Source organism: Ctenopharyngodon idella, chromosome 2 (assembly GCF_019924925.1).
Source record: "Ctenopharyngodon idella isolate HZGC_01 chromosome 2, HZGC01, whole genome shotgun sequence".
Classification (NCBI taxonomy): domain Eukaryota; kingdom Metazoa; phylum Chordata; class Actinopteri; order Cypriniformes; family Xenocyprididae; genus Ctenopharyngodon; species Ctenopharyngodon idella.
The window spans coordinates 24,632,994-24,653,217 of NC_067221.1; the positions used below are offsets into that span (position 1 = coordinate 24,632,994).

The 20,224-nt window shown below is 38.9% G+C and overlaps 1 protein-coding gene across 1 annotated transcript in view; it reads right to left on the bottom strand.

Annotated features, from left to right (window-relative positions):
- mfn1a (mitofusin 1a) overlaps positions 1-19,860 on the bottom strand; it is a 20,909-nt gene extending 1,049 nt beyond the window's left edge. Inside the window, exons 1-16 of the mRNA XM_051915574.1 lie at positions 19,022-19,860; positions 14,576-14,711; positions 14,046-14,208; positions 10,348-10,472; positions 9,752-9,860; positions 9,097-9,204; positions 8,592-8,745; positions 8,221-8,288; positions 7,526-7,647; positions 7,194-7,320; positions 3,545-3,649; positions 2,399-2,501; positions 2,053-2,273; positions 1,823-1,945; positions 1,498-1,694; positions 651-785 (exon numbers count right to left, since the gene is read on the bottom strand). Coding sequence (XP_051771534.1) covers positions 651-785; positions 1,498-1,694; positions 1,823-1,945; positions 2,053-2,273; positions 2,399-2,501; positions 3,545-3,649; positions 7,194-7,320; positions 7,526-7,647; positions 8,221-8,288; positions 8,592-8,745; positions 9,097-9,204; positions 9,752-9,860; positions 10,348-10,472; positions 14,046-14,208; positions 14,576-14,711; positions 19,022-19,136 — 2,111 coding nt within the window. The 5' untranslated portion in view covers positions 19,137-19,860. The remainder of the gene's footprint in view (positions 1-650; positions 786-1,497; positions 1,695-1,822; positions 1,946-2,052; positions 2,274-2,398; positions 2,502-3,544; positions 3,650-7,193; positions 7,321-7,525; positions 7,648-8,220; positions 8,289-8,591; positions 8,746-9,096; positions 9,205-9,751; positions 9,861-10,347; positions 10,473-14,045; positions 14,209-14,575; positions 14,712-19,021) is intronic.
- Between the last annotated feature and the right edge of the window lie 364 nt (positions 19,861-20,224).

Sequence of the window (20,224 nt, forward strand, 5' to 3'; positions counted from 1 at the left end):
CCGCATAATACAGCATTTTTACAGCATTGTTTGCGGATCTGTGTGAACGAGGATGGTTTTGACAATGCTGTGTCGTCTGTATGTAAAAACTGCAAAGGAAAAACTTTTCTGTTTTTGGTACGTCATTAACATTGTAACAATGCGAGTTATCATTTAAACTTACCCTTATATGTGAGAAATTGTATGTTCATAATTAATATTATACTTTTTAACGTGTATCGTTAGAATTATATAAATATTTTTTTAAACTAAACTTTTTCGGGCCTATATAAATCCACTTGCACTGATACTTGAATAATGAATCTTGACCTTTAGCTGAGAAGTGAATCCTGCTGGGTTTAGTTCAACTCACTTCACGAGGTAAGGCCTCAGAGGAATCAATCTCCAGATGGCTTACTTTGGTCTTAGTATTTGTCCAGCTTAACATACAATTTTAAGTATAAAAATACACCATCTTAAAGTCATAAAATACAGTATAAAATACAATTTCAATTTGTAGAGTTGTAGAACATTCAATGCTGTTATATGATGCTGCCCCACCTTTCCTGTGCATACAGAATTACCAATTGACAAGGATTTGCTTTCAATTAAGGGTAATTATCTACAGTACAAGCTGTCATTCTCTCTCACGCACATCATGACTGTTCTACCTGAGGGTTTTGGAGTGTCTCTGGACACTCTCCAGGCGCTGGATCCTGGCGCTGAGTCTGCGGATCTCAGTTTCAAGCTCCATCTCGCTCTTGTCAACCTGTTGGCACATGCGGGCAAAGACGGCCACCATCTCCCTGCAATGCAGAGAAGCATATCCTTCACACATCACCCACACACCCTCATCCTACAGATCATATAAACCAATATTTCAAACATCTCAGTATGTTTGTATGCAGGTCTGTGAAGTGTGCCGTTGTCTTTTCTTTTTAGCTGTCATCAGCTTGTAGATGAAATATTCACTCAAAGTCACTGCCATGATTAAGTGCTGGGAAAGGCAGGTGATGTGTCACATTATTCACCGTCCATGTCCTTCAGTGTGCAAAAGACATGTTTGAATTTAAATAGCTGGACAAAAGGGTCACTGTCTTTTTCTGTACCTTAACAATTTTTAATGGTAAGGTATCTGGTTTTGAATAATTTCGGCTTGAAGTGGGAATTCAGAGAGTAGATTCTAGGCTTCTGCTATCATTTTATAAAAGTGTTTATAGCATAATAAAGGTGTGGTCACAAGCAAAAGCCATTATTTTCAATAGGAGTTCAATGTTACTTCAATGTTGTTCTGTTTCTCACAAAAACCTAAAAGGCCAGGATATGTCTTCAGAATATTTGAAATAATAGCATATGGACAACTTTGCATTGATTTGCATCCCTTTTGAAGGGGACAGGAATTGGACAGGAAAGATCCAGAGCATTCTGTTAAAATTGTCCTTTTGTGTTTTTTATGGAAGACAGAAGTACAGGTGAGTAAATGGTGAAAATCTCATTATTTGTTCGTTTGTCACTCACTGTTGCACCTGCTGTCCACAGTCACTGCTGATGATGTGTGAGATGGCCTGCAGTCTTTGAGTGGCGTAATCCACGAACTGCTGCTTAAGGGCCCTTTCTTTAGAGCTGTTGGTCCAGGTGAGCCTTTCATACAGGTAGAGCAAACTGTAGAGACTCACAGAGAGTACAATAACCCTCCAGCCCACAGAACGCCACACCTATCCAAAAATGGCATCGCAAAACTGTTTTACTCAAATGTTTACTCTATATAATGTTTTTAGAACTTAAAGACATTGCACCTGATGTGCTTCCTGGTATAAAAAGCTTTTAATCAAAAATTTCTTACCACTCCAGCAGTGACCAACATGCCCACCGATGCTCTGGAAGTGAGAGAGATTAGTCCTGTTGCCATGGAGACAGCCAGCTCCTCCTGGGTCTGGGTTCTCATGGGAGCAGAGGAAGAGGTGACCTGTGCACAAAGCATATCACGTCACTTTAGGCCTATTCACACTTCATAAGTTTGTTATTAGAGATCATTAAAACAAGTGCAAAACTAAGAAACACTAGGACAATTACTTTCAAATTCTGGTCCAACAGACTCAAAGCTTGTTTGGCTTTAGCAGGCCCCAGGAAACGATTCACCAAGGATGTAAGACCCAGTGAGAAGTGAAAGTCGATGTCTTCCACAAAATTTTCACAGAGGCTAGCAAAGTTCAGGTCATAGGTCATAGTGAACTTCCTGTTGGGGATGTGTAGTTGACCTCGGGCAGCAGGGGGCAGCAGAGGACGTAGAGTGTCTAGGTATGAGAATGACAGGAGGGCGGTCAATGCTGACAGCAGTTTAGTCTAAAATATCCTTTGCCAGGGAAAGCTTGTTTACTGGAGACTTTATGTCTGAAGTGAAAACTGCATGAGTGTGTACCCATTATGTCTCTCTGAGATGACAGCACACAGCCGTTTATAGTGCTGGAACAGCGGAGGTCCAAATTCTTCACCATTATCTCCTCCACATAGGCCATAAGTTTCTGCAAAATGCACACAAACATGACTATAGCCTATTTGACTATTACATACTGGAAAAAACCCTCTTCTTACTATCTTGTAAATATTCTTAAAACAAGATAAATAAGGCTCATTAGGAAAACTTCTTCAGATATTTATTTTTTTTGCAGTGTGTTTATGCCTCAGAATATTACTTTTATTTCATTTCAGTCAGGAAGCTTCCAAAAATGTTTATATTTAATCTGAACTTACTAAATAATTACATTTATAATAAATTAAACCAATATGAAGTGGCATATAGTGCTTCACAAATATGGCATTAAATAACTAGTCATGAAGCTCTAGAGGGCGCTTACTGATATGCAACTGGCAAACAATCACATCATGACACAAGCTGATTGGCTGGTTCAGTGTTTGTTGTGGGCTGGAGTTTCCTCTGAAACCCTCCACCTCCCCAGCTCCACCTGTCTAGATCTGCTACGGGATTCATGTGTATTTATGCAGCAGCAGCGTGTCTGTGTATCTATTAACAGCAAGTCCATACTTGCTCTTCAGCAGCAGCTCAGCACATCTAGTCCGCCAAGACATTCATTAAAACTCTTTTGAAAGTTGTCATGATTGAAATACATTTACACAGGAATTATTATTATAATATTTATAAAATAACATAACATATAACATATTTTACATTTTAGCATGGCTAGTATACACCATTGTGTCTTTAAACAGAATTTGAAGATGTGTAAAGACCTGTAGATTTGTCTCATGAAAGAACAATGTGTCTAGTCTTAAGTAACCTTTCTTTGTACGTAGAGACCAGCAGGATATTAAAAGACCAGCTCCTCAATCCTGTTACGCTGATCACCCAGACAGCTGTCACTCAGGTAGCTCACTAGACATGAGTTTATGAACAGTGAACAGAACATGACAGCTAATGCACTGCTTAACAAAGCTCATGTATTTTCTTTGGTACATGTTTCAGACTTGAAAAGTTAATTCTCCGTGATTCTTTCTAATCTGACTTAAAATAACAAATTACTTTTGTAAGGAGTTTAACACAACTCACAGTTCTGTACAGGGCTAAGGCGTTTGGGGCAGGGCTAAAATCAGTGCAGAATTCATCCACAAGACCAGACAGACAACAAATCTCTTCTGCCATGGCACTGGACACCTAGAAGAACAGCAGTGAGAATTCATTGGACCTTTTTAACACCATAGAAAATATAAGGTTGTAATATTAGCTAAGACACTCAGCTTTCATAGTAACAGGCTAGCAACCACTGTAATTTGGAGGGATATGTACCATCAATTTTACAAATTATGAAATTATTAATAAATTATTTATAAAAAGTCATTTTGAACAGCTTTTAAATGGTATCTCTTATGATTATATCCATAGTAATTAGGAATTTTAACCAATGCTTATGAAAGAGGCTGATGTTTAAAATGAATTAATAAAGAATTTGTAATCTGAATATTATGTACATAGTTTATGCATAATTAGACTAATATATATATATATATATATATATATATATATATATATATATGCCAAAAGTAAAAATGTCCAAATTGGGCCCAATTAGCCATTTTCTCTCCCCAGTGTCATGTGACTCGTTAGTGTTACAAGGTCTCAGGTGTGAATGGGAAGCAGGTGTGTTAAATTTGGTGTCACTCTCTCATACTGGACACTGGAAGTTCAACATTGCACCTCATGGCAAAGAACTCTCTAAGGACCTGAAAAAAAGAAATGTTGCTCTACATAAAGATGGCGTAGGCTATAAGAAGATTGCCAAGACCCTCAAACTGAGCTGCAGCATGGTGGCCAAGACCATACAGCGATTTAACAGGACAGGTTCCACTCAGAACAGGCCTCGCCATGGTCGACCAAAGAAGTTTAGTGCACGTGCTCAGCGTCATATCCAGAGGCTGTGTTTGCGAAATAGACATATGAGTGCTGTCAGCACTGCTGCAGAGGTTGAAGGGGTGGGGGGGTCAGCCTGTCAGTGCTCAGACCATACGCCGCACACTGCATCAAATTGGTCTGCATGGCTGTCGTCCCAGAAGGAAGCCTCTTCTAAAGATGATGCACAAGACAGCCCGCAAACAGTTTGCTGAAGACAAGCAGACTAAGGACAGGGATTACTGGAACCATGTCCTGTGGTCTGATGAGACCAAGATAAACTTATTTGGTTCAGATGGTGTCAAGCGTGTGTGGCGGCAACCAGGTGAGGAGTACAAAGACAAGTGTGTCTTGCCTACAGTCAAGCATGGTGGTGGGAGTGTCATGGTCTGGGGCTGCATGAGTGCTGCCCGCACTGGGGAGCTACAGTTCATTGAGCGAACCATGAATGCCAACATGTACTGTGACATACTGAATGGCATGGAATTCACCAGAGCTGCACAGGTTGTTGCTGGGATCCTCTTCCACTCCTCCATAATGACATCACGGAGCTGCTGGATGTTAGACACATGGCGCTTCTCCACCTTCCGCTCGAGGATGTCCCACAGGTGCTCAATAGGGTTCAGGTCTGGAGACATACTTGGCCACTCCATCATCTTCACCTTCAGCTTCCTCAGCAAGGCAGTTGCCATCTTGGCAGTGTGTTTGGGGTCATTATCATGCCGTTCGGTCCAGTTTCTGAAAGTAGGGCATCATGTTCTGCTTCAGAATGTCACAGTACATATTGGAATCCATGTTTCCCTCAATGAAGCAGAGCTCCCAAATACCAGCAGCAATCATGCTGCCCCAGACCATGATTCTACTACCACCATGCTTGACTGTAGCCAAGACACAGTTTTCTTGGTACTCCTCACCAGGGCGTCGCCACACATGCTGGACACCATCTGAGCCAAACAAGTTTATCTTAGTCTCATCAGACCACAGGGCATGGTTCCAGTAATTCATGCTCTTGGACAGGTTGTCTTCAGCAAACTGTTTGCGGGCTTTCTTGTGAGCCAGCTTCAGAAGAGGCTTCCTTCTGGGACGACGGCCATGCAAACTGACTTGTTGCAGTGTGCGGCGTATGGTCTGAGCACTGACAAGCTGACCTTCCGCTTCTGCAACCTCTAAAGCAATGCTGGCCGCACTCATGCATCTGTTTTTTGAAGCCAGCTTCTGCACCTGACGCACAGCACAAGGTCTCGACTTCTTTGATTCAACTTCTTTGGCCTGTTTCGAGTGGAACCCGTCTTGGAAAACCTCTCTCTATGACCCTGGCCACTGTGCTGTAACTCAGTTTCATGGTGTTACCGATCTTCTTATAGCCTAGGCCATCATTGTGGAGAGCAACAATTCTAATTCTCAAATCCTCAGAGAGTTCTTTGCCATGAGGTGCCATGTTGAAGTGATCAGTATGAGAGAATTGTACTCAAAGCACCAAACTTAACTGCTCTAATACAAGATCCACACATTTGTATGGTCATGTCAAGCAGACAAAAACATGAACATGATAAATAGGACATGTGGCTTCTATATTATTGTCCCTTGAGAAGAAATACTAAAATGGTTGCTGAAATGTGAGGGGTATACTCACTTTTGTGAGATACTGTATATATATATATATATATATATATATATACACAGTGGGTACGGAAAGTATTCAGACCCCCCTTAAATTTTTCACTCTTTGTTATATTGCAGCCATTTGCTAAAATCATTTAAGTTCTTTTTTTTTTCCTCATTAATGTACACACAGCACCCCATATTGACAGAAAAACACAGAATTGTTTACATTTTTGCAGATTTATTAAAAAAGAAAAACTGAAATATCACATGGTCCTAAGTATTCAGACCCTTTGCTCAGTATTTAGTAGAAGCACCCTTTTGATCTAATACAGCCATGAGTCTTTTTGGGAAAGATGCAACAAGTTTTTCACACCTGGATTTGGGGATCCTCTGCCATTCCTCCTTGCAGATCCTCTCCAGTTCTGTCAGGTTGGATGGTAAACGTTGGTGGACAGCCATTTTTAGGTCTCTCCAGAGATGCTCAATTGGATTTAAGTCAGGGCTCTGGCTGGGCCATTCAAGAACAGTCACGGAGTTGTTGTGAAGCCACTCCTTCGTTATTTTAGCTGTGTGCTTAGGGTCATTGTCTTGTTGGAAGGTAAACCTTCAGCCCAGTCTGAGGTGCTGAGCACTCTGGAGAAGGTTTTCGTCCAGGATATCCCTGTACTTGGCCGCATTCATCTTTCCCTCGATTGCAACCAGTCGTCCTGTCCCTGCAGCTGAAAAACACCCCCACAGCATGATGCTGCCACCACCATGCTTCACTGTTGGGACTGTATTGGACAGGTGATGAGCAGTGCCTGGTTTTCTCCACACATACCGCTTAGAATTAAGGCCAAAAAGTTCTATCTTGGTCTCATCAGACCAGAGAATCTTATTTCTCACTTATTTCTTTTAATAAATCTGCAAAAATGTCAACAATTCTGTGTTTTTCTGTCAATATGGGGTGCTGTGTGTACATTAATGAGGAAAAAAAATGAACTTAAATGATTTTAGCAAATGGCTGCAATATAACAAAGAGTGAAAAATTTAAGGGGGTCTGAATACTTTCCGTACCCACTGTATATATATATATATATATATATATATATATGGTTTTGCTGTTGCTTTGTTTTTTTTTTTGTTTTTTTTGTTGTTGTTGTTGGGTTTTTTTTCAGACACTACAGTAGCCATGATGCATTTTGTAAGGGGTGATGATGCAAGTTACCTTGGCAGCCACTTCATCAGTGATGGCCTTTATCTTGTCTTTGATGTCCTCAGTTAGGAAGTTAAGCTGATTTCGCACAAACTCTAGCCGGTCCATTAGAGCCTCACGCTCTTCAAGTGAGAACACTCTACAGATTGTCCGGATTGAACATTGCGATTGTTACAACAATAAAGTTTTAACACAACAATGGCTTTTATGAAGAATAATCATACTAAAGAACAAATGGTTTTGAGAGAATCTCAGGTCTTGGTTCGATAATAGGACCAATTATTGTCTTTGGGAGCTTGGACAGAGACCTTCCATTACACAGCAGACAAGGTTTTGGAACTCACTTCTTTTCTGCTGAAGAAATATTGATGGCATCCATGATAGCCTTGACCGACTCAATGATCTGCCAGGCTCTGATTGTGTGCTGCTCAAACTTGGTCTTCACGGCAGACTGGGATATAAATTCCTGTGGGATCCATGAAGCACGTTCTTGAGCCATCATTGTGCCACAATTATCAGGGATCACGTCATGATTAAAACTAATCAAAACAAGATTCCAACGGTTAGATTTTATCTGTACCCATCAACATGCTTTTCACTCTCATCATTTGGTTGCTTGCATGGCTGAATCACAACAGACCCATCTATTAATGCCATCATAGATTACTGTGAATTTTCATCCCTGGTTCCCAAGAATGTGAGGTACTCTCACCTACTCAAATCCACTAACTTGGCTCAGGGATTGCCACTACGGTAAACGGCTGCCTGGAATCTATGAGGAACACCAAGTATCTCACACATCTGGGAGCCAGCAGCAGATGGCCTAAATCAACGCAAAACAGTTTGCTTAAGGAGACCGTCACCACGTCACGCCATTTCTGGGTGAAGCTGTCATAAATTCTCATCTAGTCTAAACAGCATACAGACAGGGCTAAGACTCAGTTTCCATGAAGCTCCTCTTAATCTTTATTGTTTTTAGCCTCATTGTCAGACAACGATTATCCTGGAGCCAGTGACTACAGTTTGAGTGCGTTCTCACCTCAAATGTTCTTTCAAAATTCTGGAACTCCATCAGTCGCTCTTGGAATCCTTCAGCCAAAGCACCGCCTTTAAATAAAAAACATATGCCCCATTTGGTCCCCATAATACCAGCCAATAAATGAAATATGAAATGAAGCATGTGTGGTGAAGCATCATTTTTGCATATTTTTCACACTTCAAGTCACACCTCAAGTATCATTCTCAATATCATTGGGCCACTTTAAGATTTATTAGCCTCTGCTTCAGAGTGTTTTATGGTTGTTGCACTCATTTTTAACTTGGCTAGGCCTCGTTTTTCCTGGTCTCCCTCCAGAACTGTGTCAAAAGCAGTAGGCTCGGCACTGTGTGACCCAAAACGCTGGAGCCTACCAGTCTCTGGCATTCCTTGGGCGCGGTGGATCCTGGCACTCAACACCTCCTTGGCAGAGACAAAGAAGATGCGGTCAGGTGCCTTGTTAAGGTCCACTACCTTCAGCTCCTCCACTAAGAAACTGACACAGCGATCCATGTGCTGTTTCCGCACCTAAAAGCGCAGTGAAGTAGAAACAATTGAATGGAATAACACCTCCATTAACACAACTTTCATTAATATAATTAATAAACTTGTAGTTCATTAACATATTCAATACAATTTAATATCTATTTGTATCTTAATATACATGAACTTCTCAACTGTTAGGCACTGCATTATGTTTGTGAATGACATTAATGAAAATTATTAAGTGTTAATCTCATTTCCTTGAAGCTATAAATCTGAAATAGATGACGGAGGAATGATAAATGTTACAAAAATCTAACAAAACTTTGGTGGTTTTGTGTGGTGAATCACTTGTGACATAAATATAGGTCATGAGTCATATGTGATAAAACTTACATCTTCCAGATACTCTGGCTCCAAGACAGCTGCATCCCAGCGATTGTTTAGGATGAAAATGTTGGGCTTTGATATACGCTCATTCACTTTGTGGAAAAAGTGCTTCTCCTTTCAAAGAAGAGTGAAACATTGAAATAAACAAAAGGGAAAATAGTGAAAAACTGCAGGGGAAAAAATGCTACACGTTTGTTTTTTTTCTGGTAAATATTAAAAGTAAAACTGATGCAATTATAATTTTGGCCAGTACTTTGACAGTTCTGTTTACAATATAAAATTTGAATATCTGTCAATGTTTTGCCGCAATAAATGCAAAATAAAATACTAAAAAAATCAAATATTTTAAATGCTACAAGTTAGTTTAGGCATCACAAACATTATAATGTGCATGTTGAAAATGGATTCATTTTGAGATTTGCTAAAAAGTTTTATTAAATGATTAGTCCTTTTAAATTTAAGTTTAATTAAGTGATTGTTAAATGATGGCAAAGGTAATCTAAATGAGCTTGAAGCACCTAAAAAGAAGAAATTATTATGAAGGATAAAATATCTAATGAGAGGGAGAGAGAGAGAAAGAAATCCTCTAATATTGACTGATAACAGATATGACAGATTTATTTTGCATATAGAGTACTGACAGTGATAAGTTGCTACTCACAGTGTTCATTATGGTAGACTCAGAGTTGGCAACAAGCACAAAGACATCAGCATCTAAACAGAACTTGTCAATCCAACTGTCCAGCTCTGATGTGACATCTGTGCCTGGGCTGAGGAGTGAGGAGAGTGTGGATCACTAACATTACATCAAACTACACATAATGTTCTATTCTCTATTGCTAATCTGAGATCAGGCAGTTTGGTGTCTTTTTTTCAGCAAACAGAAATCTTAAATGGTTTTTCTATAAACCAAACTGACTGTTACCACCCATGATACCTCTAGAGCAGCACTGCCAAATCCATTAGTGCTTTTACTTGCCCCCCTTCACAACATGTCAAACCTTGTAGAGTTCCTTGTAGAAGTCCATGTACCTGCCAAGGGCGTCCAAAGTAAGCAGCGATTCTCCAGAGTTGCGCTTCTCATAATGATTGTGAGCTAAGTTTATCTTAGAGACCGTTTGTGCCAATGGTTTTATGATCTACAAAGGCTTACGAAGCTTTTGAGAAACACAGCCCATGTCTTTTGTTCATGTGCCAAACTACCCTGCAGAATCTTAATTCAGCTCTGACAATCAGCCTATGTGAAGAGGTCCATACCTATCCATCAGAACCAGATCATCTCTCAGCAGTGCACACTTAGTTTTGGGCCAAAACACTCGGACTAGAGAGCCAGAGTCTTGGTTCCTGTCCATATGCAGAGCGTGGGCCAGATGATTGACTGTCTGTAAGGTAAAGTCAAACTTAAAGCTTCAAAAATATATAGGATCACAAATATTCAAATCATGTCACAATATTAAAACACCTGTTATTTATCTTTTTACAAAGGCCAAAATGACATGAGCATTCCTGTGGATCTTATTGAAACGTTGCATTATGTAAAAAAATAAAGCTAGTTTCTTGAGAAGCGAGATAAAACATGTCCTGCATAAATTGACATGCCATTAGTTTAGAAAACAACAACAAATCCTGGTAACACTTTATAATAGCATACAGTAATAAAGTACTTGCAAATCATTTAGCAAACTATTAGTTTATAGTTAATTCATAGTTAATATATTGTAGTCTCTACATTGTTCATTCATTGTCACTGTAATTAACACAATTGTTATTGTTTAATCAGCTCATATTATGTAAAGAGTTAGCTAATGCTTTGTTAACTTATTAACTGTAAATAGTTCTCACTTGATATTAGGTCACGGAAAATGGGAAAATGTCATTAAGTGCTGTACTGTGTGTGTGTGTGTGTGTGTGTGGGTGTGGGTGCGTGTGTGTGTGTGTGTGTGTGTGTGTGTGTGGGTGTGGGTGTGGGTGCGTGTGTGTGTGTGTGTGTGTGTGTGTGTGTGTGTGTGTGTGTGCGTGCGCATGTGTATATATATATATATATATATATATATATATACACTACATTGCCAAAAGTATTGGGACACCCCTCCAAATCATTGAATTCAGGTGTTCCAATCACTTCCATGGCCACAGGTGTATAAAATCAAGCACCTAGGTATGCAGAATGCTTCTACAAACATTTGTGAAAGAATGGGTTGCTCTCAGGAGCTCAGTGAATTCAAGTGTGGTACCGTGATAGGTTGCCACCTGTGCAATAAGTCCATTCGTGAAATTTTCTGACTACTAAATATTCCACAGTCAACTGTTAGTGGGTTTCCATGGCCGAGCATCTGCGTCCAACATCACCAAGTGCAATGCAAAGCGTTGGATGCAGTGATGTAAAGCATGCCGCCACTGGACTCTAGAGCAGTGGAGACGTGTTCTCTGGAGTGATGAATCGCGCTTCTCTGTCTGGCAATCTGATGCAATCTGAGTCTTGGTTTGGCGGTTGCCAGGAGAACGGTACTTGCCTGACTGCATTGTGCCAAGTGTAAAGTTTGGTGGAGGGGGGATTATGGTGTGGGGTTGTTTTTCAGGGGTTGGGCTTGGTCCCTTAGTTCCAGTGAAAGGAACTATTAATGCTTCAGCATACCAAGACATTTTGTACAATTTCATGCTCCCAAATTTGTGGGAACAGTTTGGGGATGGCCCCATCCTGTTCCAACATGATTGCGCACCAGTGCACAAAGCAAGGTCCATAAAGACATGGATGAGCGAGTTTGGTGTGGAGGAACTTGTCTGGCCTGCACAGAGTCCTGACCTCAACCCGATAGAACACCTTTGGGATGAATTAGAGCGGAGACTGCGAGCCAGGCCTTCTCGCCAACATCACTTCCTGACCTCACAAATGAACTTCTAGAAGAATGGTCAGAAATTCCCATAAACACACTCCTAAGCCTTGTGGAAAGCCTTCCCAGAAGAGTTGAGGCTGTTATAGCTACACAGGGTGGGCCAACCCCATATTAAACCCTACAGATTAAGAATGGGATGTCATTAAAATTCATGTGCACGTAAAGGCAGGCGTCCCAAAACTTTTGGCAATATAGTGTGTGTATATATACATATACATACAACAGTTCTTTTTGGTTCTCGAATCTGATTGGCTGATAGCCGTGCGATATTTAGTGATAAACAGCACTCCAACCTTTTCACCGTTTGTTTGTATCACTCCGCTTGAAGCGACTGTCATGGCGGCCGAGCAAATCCACTGTAATTTTTACAAATAATACACTTGTTGTACTACGAACTGTAGTTTTAAGAGTTTTTTTTAGGCGAGAATGTAGTTGTTTTGACCTGAAATATCTGACTCATATTTAATCACAGCGCGTATTTTACTATTTGTTTAGATGTTTTCGGAGATGCGAGCTCCAGGCCATCAGCGGCCATTCAGGGATTGTGTAATCGCCGAAAACAGCTTCACCTCGGTCAGTGCTTTGGGGATTTGCCGCTGTGTCTTACAGTGGTTAAACATGACATATAATTCATTTTGGGCACATAAAACGGGCAATCTTTGGTCTTAATAATCTATTACTTGTTCCAGAGCAAATCGAATTATGCTATGTTAAATTTGAAAACTTAATATTAAGGCTATATTTAACTTACATCCTCTATAGCATAGCATATTGGCTACAACTAGACAGGAAATATCAGATAAAGACTCTTCTCCACTCTTCAAATACATAAAACATTAGCCTTTAAAGACATAGTGTTTCTTGTGCAAAAGAAAATCTTTTTTTTTGGTCTTTTAACTAGTTGCTTATTAGCATGCATATTACTAGAATATTTGCTATTTATTAGTACTTATTAAGCACATATTAATGCCTTATTCTGCATGACCTTATTCTACATTCTTAATCCTACCCAATACATAAACTTAACATCTACCTTACTAACTATTAATAAGCAGTAAATTAGGAGTTTTTTGAGGGAAAAGTCGTAGTTAATAGTTTATATGTGTTCCCAATACTAAAGTGTAAATCTACAGCAGGCAATGTTTTTCATAAACACTGTTATTCTGGTTGAAACTCTCTTCACATCCTGAAAGCAATCAATAATAGAAGTGGTCTAAATATTTAAATATAATATATTCTTATCTTCTGTGGAAGTCTCAGGACCAAAAAATGCTCTTCCAATCATTATTGCTTTCGGTTCGAATGCAATGACAGGATTTCCTACTTGCCTGTCAACCCATACCTCCGCGCACCTCCGCAGACATCACACGTCATCATCTTGTTCCATGAGGCTATGTAGAGTTTTTTTTTTACAGTCTATGAGTTGTCCATGCAGATTTACAGTTCTTTCCCTACCAAAACAACAAGCTTATGCTGCGTTCATGCCATGTCATAATTACTGTAATTACAAAATGGCAACTCGTGACGTTCTACTTGGAGCTGTTGGATTTATGCATTTCTATGGCCACACTATCAATGCCGAAATGAATCTGCAGCATCTGCATCATGACTCAGATGGTACAGAGATTTTAAGTTGTTTACGTTTATTATTGTAATGTTATGTGCTTTGAGACATGAGGCAATTTAACACGTCTCTCGTGACGCTTTGCAGACTCTGGTCTGGCTGTGCACGTTCATGTGTTTTGGAGAAGGCATGGCTTTGGAGAGCGCTCTGAAGGGAGGGTGGGATCTTATGCTTTCAAAGCTAGCTTACTATTTGCTAGCCTCTTCGAAATTGCCTACACTTGCTTTAATTGTGATTATATTTTCTCACAACCATGATGCCAACTTAAACATAAAAAAAATGTAGTTTTGGTTTTCTTTTTAAAAGGCTTATAGGGTTGTCCCAGTAAGTAAGAATAAGAGCAATTTCAATAAATATAGTATGAAATAATTACCTCAAATTAACACCAGTTTACAAACATAAAGAGGCTTGGAAACTGCATGATATTTGCATCATACTTCAATGCTTTTCCTCTCTTCAGAGTCTTCAGTGGTAAGGTAGGCATGCTCCCCATCTGTGCCCTCCACACTCAGGAAACAGTTTGTGGTGTGGCCGATTCCACTGGGCAGGACCCGTTCCCTTAGCATGGCATTAATTACTGTACTCTTTCCATTACTGGTCCTGAGAAACACATAGCATCCAGTAACAAACTGTGTATTTATTCTCTGATTCAAGAGTTGCTCAAACCCAAATTAATGAGGAGGAACGGAGAGAGAGAGATAGAGAGAGAGAGAGAGAGAGAGAGAGAGAGAGAGAGAGAGAGAGAGAGAGAGAGAGAGAGAGAGAGAGAGAGAGAGAGAGAGAGAGAGAGAGAGATTCATTTTTGTGTCTTGCTTTTGTGTGTACATTAATTATACATACCAAAATAATTTATTGATTTTGGGTGAACAGCTGAAAAACTAAAAATATTATTGATCCATTTCATTCTGCTGGCCTGTTGTCATTGTTTGGTTTACATACTAATAAGCTTAGACCACTGTTGTTTTACCTGCCAAAGAAGGCCACCTTCATGTGTCTGCGGGATAGCACATCTTTGATGACAGTTAGTTTCCTGGAGCAGGCCTGGATCTGCAGACACTGTTCTTCCTCAGCTACATGCTCCAGATCCTCACTCTTCCACGTCTCTGGGTACCACACACACACATATATCAAATACCATCATACAGTAAAGCGCAGGACCAATCTTAGCTGATAAAGAGGTAGCCTTATGTGAGAGGTATTTTTTTCATCTTGTTATTTTGCAGCCTAAACCCAGGCACACATTTAGCTAAAACTAGCTAAAACATTCTAAGACTGTGCTCTACACACAGTGATTGTTTCCTTCGACTGAAGCAGATTTACATACTTACACACAGAATTTGAACACCAACTGTAATCGCCGACTGAACGCAACTGGCTCTGACTGGATGCGTTTGAGTGCGATCAGTCATAAGTATCAATTTACATTCATAATCGGCCTTACAATCGCTAAGTGTGTGCACGGCTTAAAGTGCTTTAAACAATTTTCCACATCAGTCTACACTCTATTGCAAAAAACAGATTTGTGACTTTGCATATATATATATATATATTTTTTTAAGCTGAAATACAATCCGAATTCTGGAAAAGTTGGAATGTTTTTTAAATTTGAATAAAATGAAAACTAAAAGACTTTCAAATCACATGAGCCAATATTTTATTCACAATAGAACATAGATAACATAACAAATGTTTAAACTGAGAAATTTTACACTTTTATCTAAAGGTCTCAAAAAAAGTTGGCACGGGGGCAACAAATGGCTGAAATAGCAAGACAATTTGAAAAGATTTAGCTGGGAGAACATCTAGCAACTAATTAAGTTAATTGATATCAGGTCTGTAACATGATTAGTTATAAAAGGAATGTCTTAGAGAGGCGGAGTCTCTCAGAAGTAAAGATGGGCAGAACTGTGAAAGAGTGCGTAAAAAGATTGTGGAATACTTTAAAAACAATGTTCCTCAACGTCAAATTGCAAAGGCTTTGCAAATCTCATCATCTGCAGTGCATAACATCATCAAAAGATTCAGAGAAACTGGAGAAATCTCTGTGCATAAGCGACAAGGAAGAAGACCTTTATTGGATGTCCCTGGTCTTCGGGCCCTCAGACGACACTGAATCACTCATCGGCATGCTTTTGTCAATGACATTACTAAATGGACCCAGGAATACTTCCAGAAACCACTGACGGTAAACACAATCCGCCGTGCCATCTGCAGATGCCAACTAAAGCTCTATCATGCAAAAAGGAAGCCATATGTGAACATGGTCCAGAAGCGCCGTCGTGTCCTGTGGGTCAAGGCTCATTTAAAACTATTTCAAAGTGGAAAAGTGTTCTATGGTCAGACGAGTCCAAATTTGACATTCTTGTTGAAAATCACAGACGCCGTGTCCTCCGGGCTAAAGAGGAGGGAGACCTTCCAACGTGTTATCAGCGTTCAGTTCAAAAGCCAGCATCTCTGATGGTATGGGGTTGCATAAATGCATACGGTATGGGCAGCTTGCATGTTTTGGAAGGCACTATGAATGCTGAAAGGTATATAAAGGTTTCCAGACAACGTCTGTTTCAGGGAAGGCCTTGTGTATTTCAGCAGGACAGTGCAAAACCACATACTGCAGCTATTACAACAGCATGGCTTCATCATAGAAGAGTCCAGGTGCTGAATTGGCCTGTCTGCAGTCCAGAACTTTCACCTATAGAGAACATTTGGCGCATCATTAAATGAAAAATATGTCAAAGACGACCACAAACTCTTCAGCAGCTGGAAACATATATTAGGCAAGAATGGGACCAAATTCCAACACCAAAACTCCCTCGGTCCCTGGCGCTGAAACCACATACTTCACCATTGGGATGGTATTGTGCAGGAGATGAGCAGTGCTTGGTTTTCTCCAGTCATGGTGCTTGGAACTGCAATTTATCAGACCAGAGAGACTTGTTTCTCAGAGTCTGAAAGTCGTTAAGGTACTTTTTTTCTTCTTTTTTCCCCCCGATAGTCCACTTTAGACATGTCACCTAGCAGTCATTAGAGTATAAGTAGACTGTCTGCTTAAAATCTGCTAAGACACTTTATTTTGATGCTCCCCCAATAGACATTCTACTGACTATAAGTAACTTTGCAAATACATTAACTTATCCTACTAACCCTAACAGTCTAGTAATACTCCAATGAGAGTTAGTTGACATAGTTGGAAATTAATGAGAGTAAATTGACATGTAGATTCAAAGTTACTTATAATTAGTAGAATGTCTTAAGTCGACTATCGAAATAAAGCATAACCTTTTTTTTTTCTTTTTTTTGCAAGTTCCAAGTGGGATTCATGTGTCATGGACATGTACAGGCTTCTATCAGGCCACTCTTACATAAAACTAAGATCAGTGGAGTGCTGCAGTGATGTTTGTTCTTCTGAAAGTTTCTCCCATCCCCACACAATTTCTGGACTGCAACCAGAGTGACCATTGGGTTCTTGGTCACCAAGGCCCTTCTCCCCGGATTGTTCAGTTTGGCCCGAGGTTTAGCTCTAGTACTGTAAGAGCCCTGGTTGTTCCAAATGTCCAATATAAATTACAGAGGCCACTGGTTTCACAAGTGAATTTGCCACAGGACTCCTGTCAAAATGTAGACACATCTCAAAGATGATCTAAAGAAGTGGGATGCACCTGAGCTAAGTTTCAAGTGTCAAAGCAAAGGGTCTGAATACTTATGTTAATGTGATTTTGCAGTTTTTTTCTTTTTAATAAATTTGCAAAGTTATCACAAATGTGTGTGTTTTTTTATTGCTTTGTTATCATGGGGTATTTATCACGGTCATGTTTAGTTTTCAGTCTTAGGGGCTGTTTACACAACACCGTTTTCAACTAAAATTGGAAACCATTCATTTACAAGACAATGGGGTTTTGGGGGGCTGAAAATGCAAACTTTTGAAAACGGGTTTCAAAGTGCAAGTTTTTGAAAACAATACTGTTATCATCTCTGTTTACACAACAAAAATGCAGATCTATGAAAACGGAAACTGCAAGCACATGTGTATTACGTGTTCAGTCTATAGGCAGACGCGTTTGGTGCAAGTGCTCTGTAAAAGAATGAGTAAGTGCGCAAGCGCACAGTCTTTCTTTACAAAGTGACATCGCCAACTACTGACCTGGCATGGATAATACACTGTTTATTAGTCATTTTCACTGATCCATTAAACTGGGATCTTTTTGATAACGTTGTCATCTGTACAAAGAAAAAACGTTCCAGTTTACATCATTGTCATGTAAACGTACCCTTAGTTTTCATTGTCACTGTTTCAATTAGTTTTCATTCATTAGTTGTCATGGTTTCTCATTAGTTACACACCTATTCCCTGTTTCGTTGATTGCATCTCTCTTGGATTGTCTACACACACTAACCCATGACAGTATGGAGGGTTTTGATGTGAAAACAATAATTCAAAGCATTTTAGCATAAGGCTTCCACAAGATGGAAATACCATGGTGCTTTAATATATATCATGGTACTAAATAATTACCATACTAATAAACCATAGTGTTTACATGTAACAACCATTTGATGTGTCTAAAACCATGATATTACCAAAAGTTTATAAGTATGTATACTGGTTTATGTTGAAATTCTGTTATTTTAAATCTAATCTAATGGAATTCATTAAGTTAAAGTTAAAAATTAAGTGGTAACACTTTACAATTAGGTTCATTAGTTAACTATATTAGTTAACATGAATTAATAATGAACTGCACTTATACAGCATTTATTAATCTTTATTAATGTTCATTTCAACATTTACTAATACATTATTAAAATCTTGTTAACATTAGTTAATGCCCTGTGAACTAACATGAACAAACAATGAACAACTGTATTTTCATTAACTAACGTTAACAAAGTTTAGTAAATACAGTAACAAATATATTGCTTGTGGATAGTTCATGTTAGTTAATACATTAACCAATGTTTAACTAATGAACCTTATTGTAAAGTGTTACCAATTAAGTTTTACGATTTTGGAAAACTGAAACAATGGAATTTTATCGCATAAAAAATAAACTCTTTGTCCTTGTTCCCACTGAAGCATAAGATTTCTTTGAATAAAGAAATTTCTTTATTCTTTGTTACATTAAACATTTTACTTAAAATGTTATGCTGATCCTATCATTTGTAATGAAAACTATGCATTGAAAACTATGTAAATGAAATGATAAAAAGCGCAAACGAAGCATTTTCACTAGTGTTCTTAAATGTAAAAAAACAAAAAAACAAACAAAAACAAAAACAAAAAAAACAAACAAATGGGTAATATCATGGTACCTTTTTGTAAATGAAATAGACTAATTACTAAATATATATAATTTAAACAATAAAAGAACAATATATCTATCAATCACACATGCAATAGTTAATCATTCCATCTTACCCTCTACAAAATCTGATCCCTCTCTAACAAACTCCAACAACTGGTGAAACATAGCACTGATTGTCCTCTTTGCCACCACAAAGTGCTGCAGTGGCGAAACATTGTCCTGATCCATGTTTAAATACTGAAAGTACAGTAAGTATAATTCACAGTTGAGATGAATAAAAGCACAGTGACAGTGTTATATAAGCTTAGTGCTAGCCTATATATAAAGGCTTTGGTACTCACCCGATCTGACAAAAGAATTACAACAGTACAAGTTCAAGTGGTGCCGTTTCTCAAATGAGGTCAAAGAGCATATTCAATAAAGGGACATGAAACCTTTTCAGAAGCATTTTTCCTTTACCCAAAACATTTTTTACCTTTAACCATCAGAGAAGTCTGTCTATGTACAAGATATTGAGATTGTCTGGTGAGATTTGGCAATACTGAGCAAGTCTTTACAGAGCAGGACTAGTGACCTCAAATCCTCTTATCCAGGACTTAATTAAGCAGACATGTGCTTCCACTCACCTTTCTCCAACCACAAACTTCTATTTCCATAATGAGTTAGATAGCATTGTCTATATTGTTTAGTTCGGCAGTCATGAGTGTATGGTTTTTCAATTTTCAGTGCATGCTTTAATGATTTGCAGCACTGGTTCTAATTTAATCATTTAAAATTACCTCTATGCTATGCTGTAAACACATCAATCCAGTATAAAAAATTATTGTGCTGATTGTCCTGATCATTTTGAACGAATTTTGCCAGAAGATTGTGCCAATTGTTGAATTTTTAAAATAATGACACTTAATTAGGCTCACAGACTCCAGCATTTTTAAAGCTTCACTAGTTTTGTGCCCAGTAGTCATCTAGTCTAAAGACCACACAGATGCTGTTCTCTCAGCCAGGAAAAAGCAATAGCAAAAGACTGATAAAAAGAGAGGTGTGGTGGTTTGCTACGTGAAAGTGTGCAACTTTCATCTCAACTGTCATCATTTCAACAGTACAATTCTGCATATCTGCAATGCACATTTCTGCCACACCCAAATGTCTCCCACTGCTTTCAAATTTAGGATAGAGACTAAATGAACATTATCCTATTTCTGACATTTTAAATCTGTTAGATTTCTATCACTCTTAAATCATCTTGAAGGAGCATTTCTGACCACTGTATAAACACATAAAAGAGGCACTAGGACCCTGCAGCTGAGGATGACAGA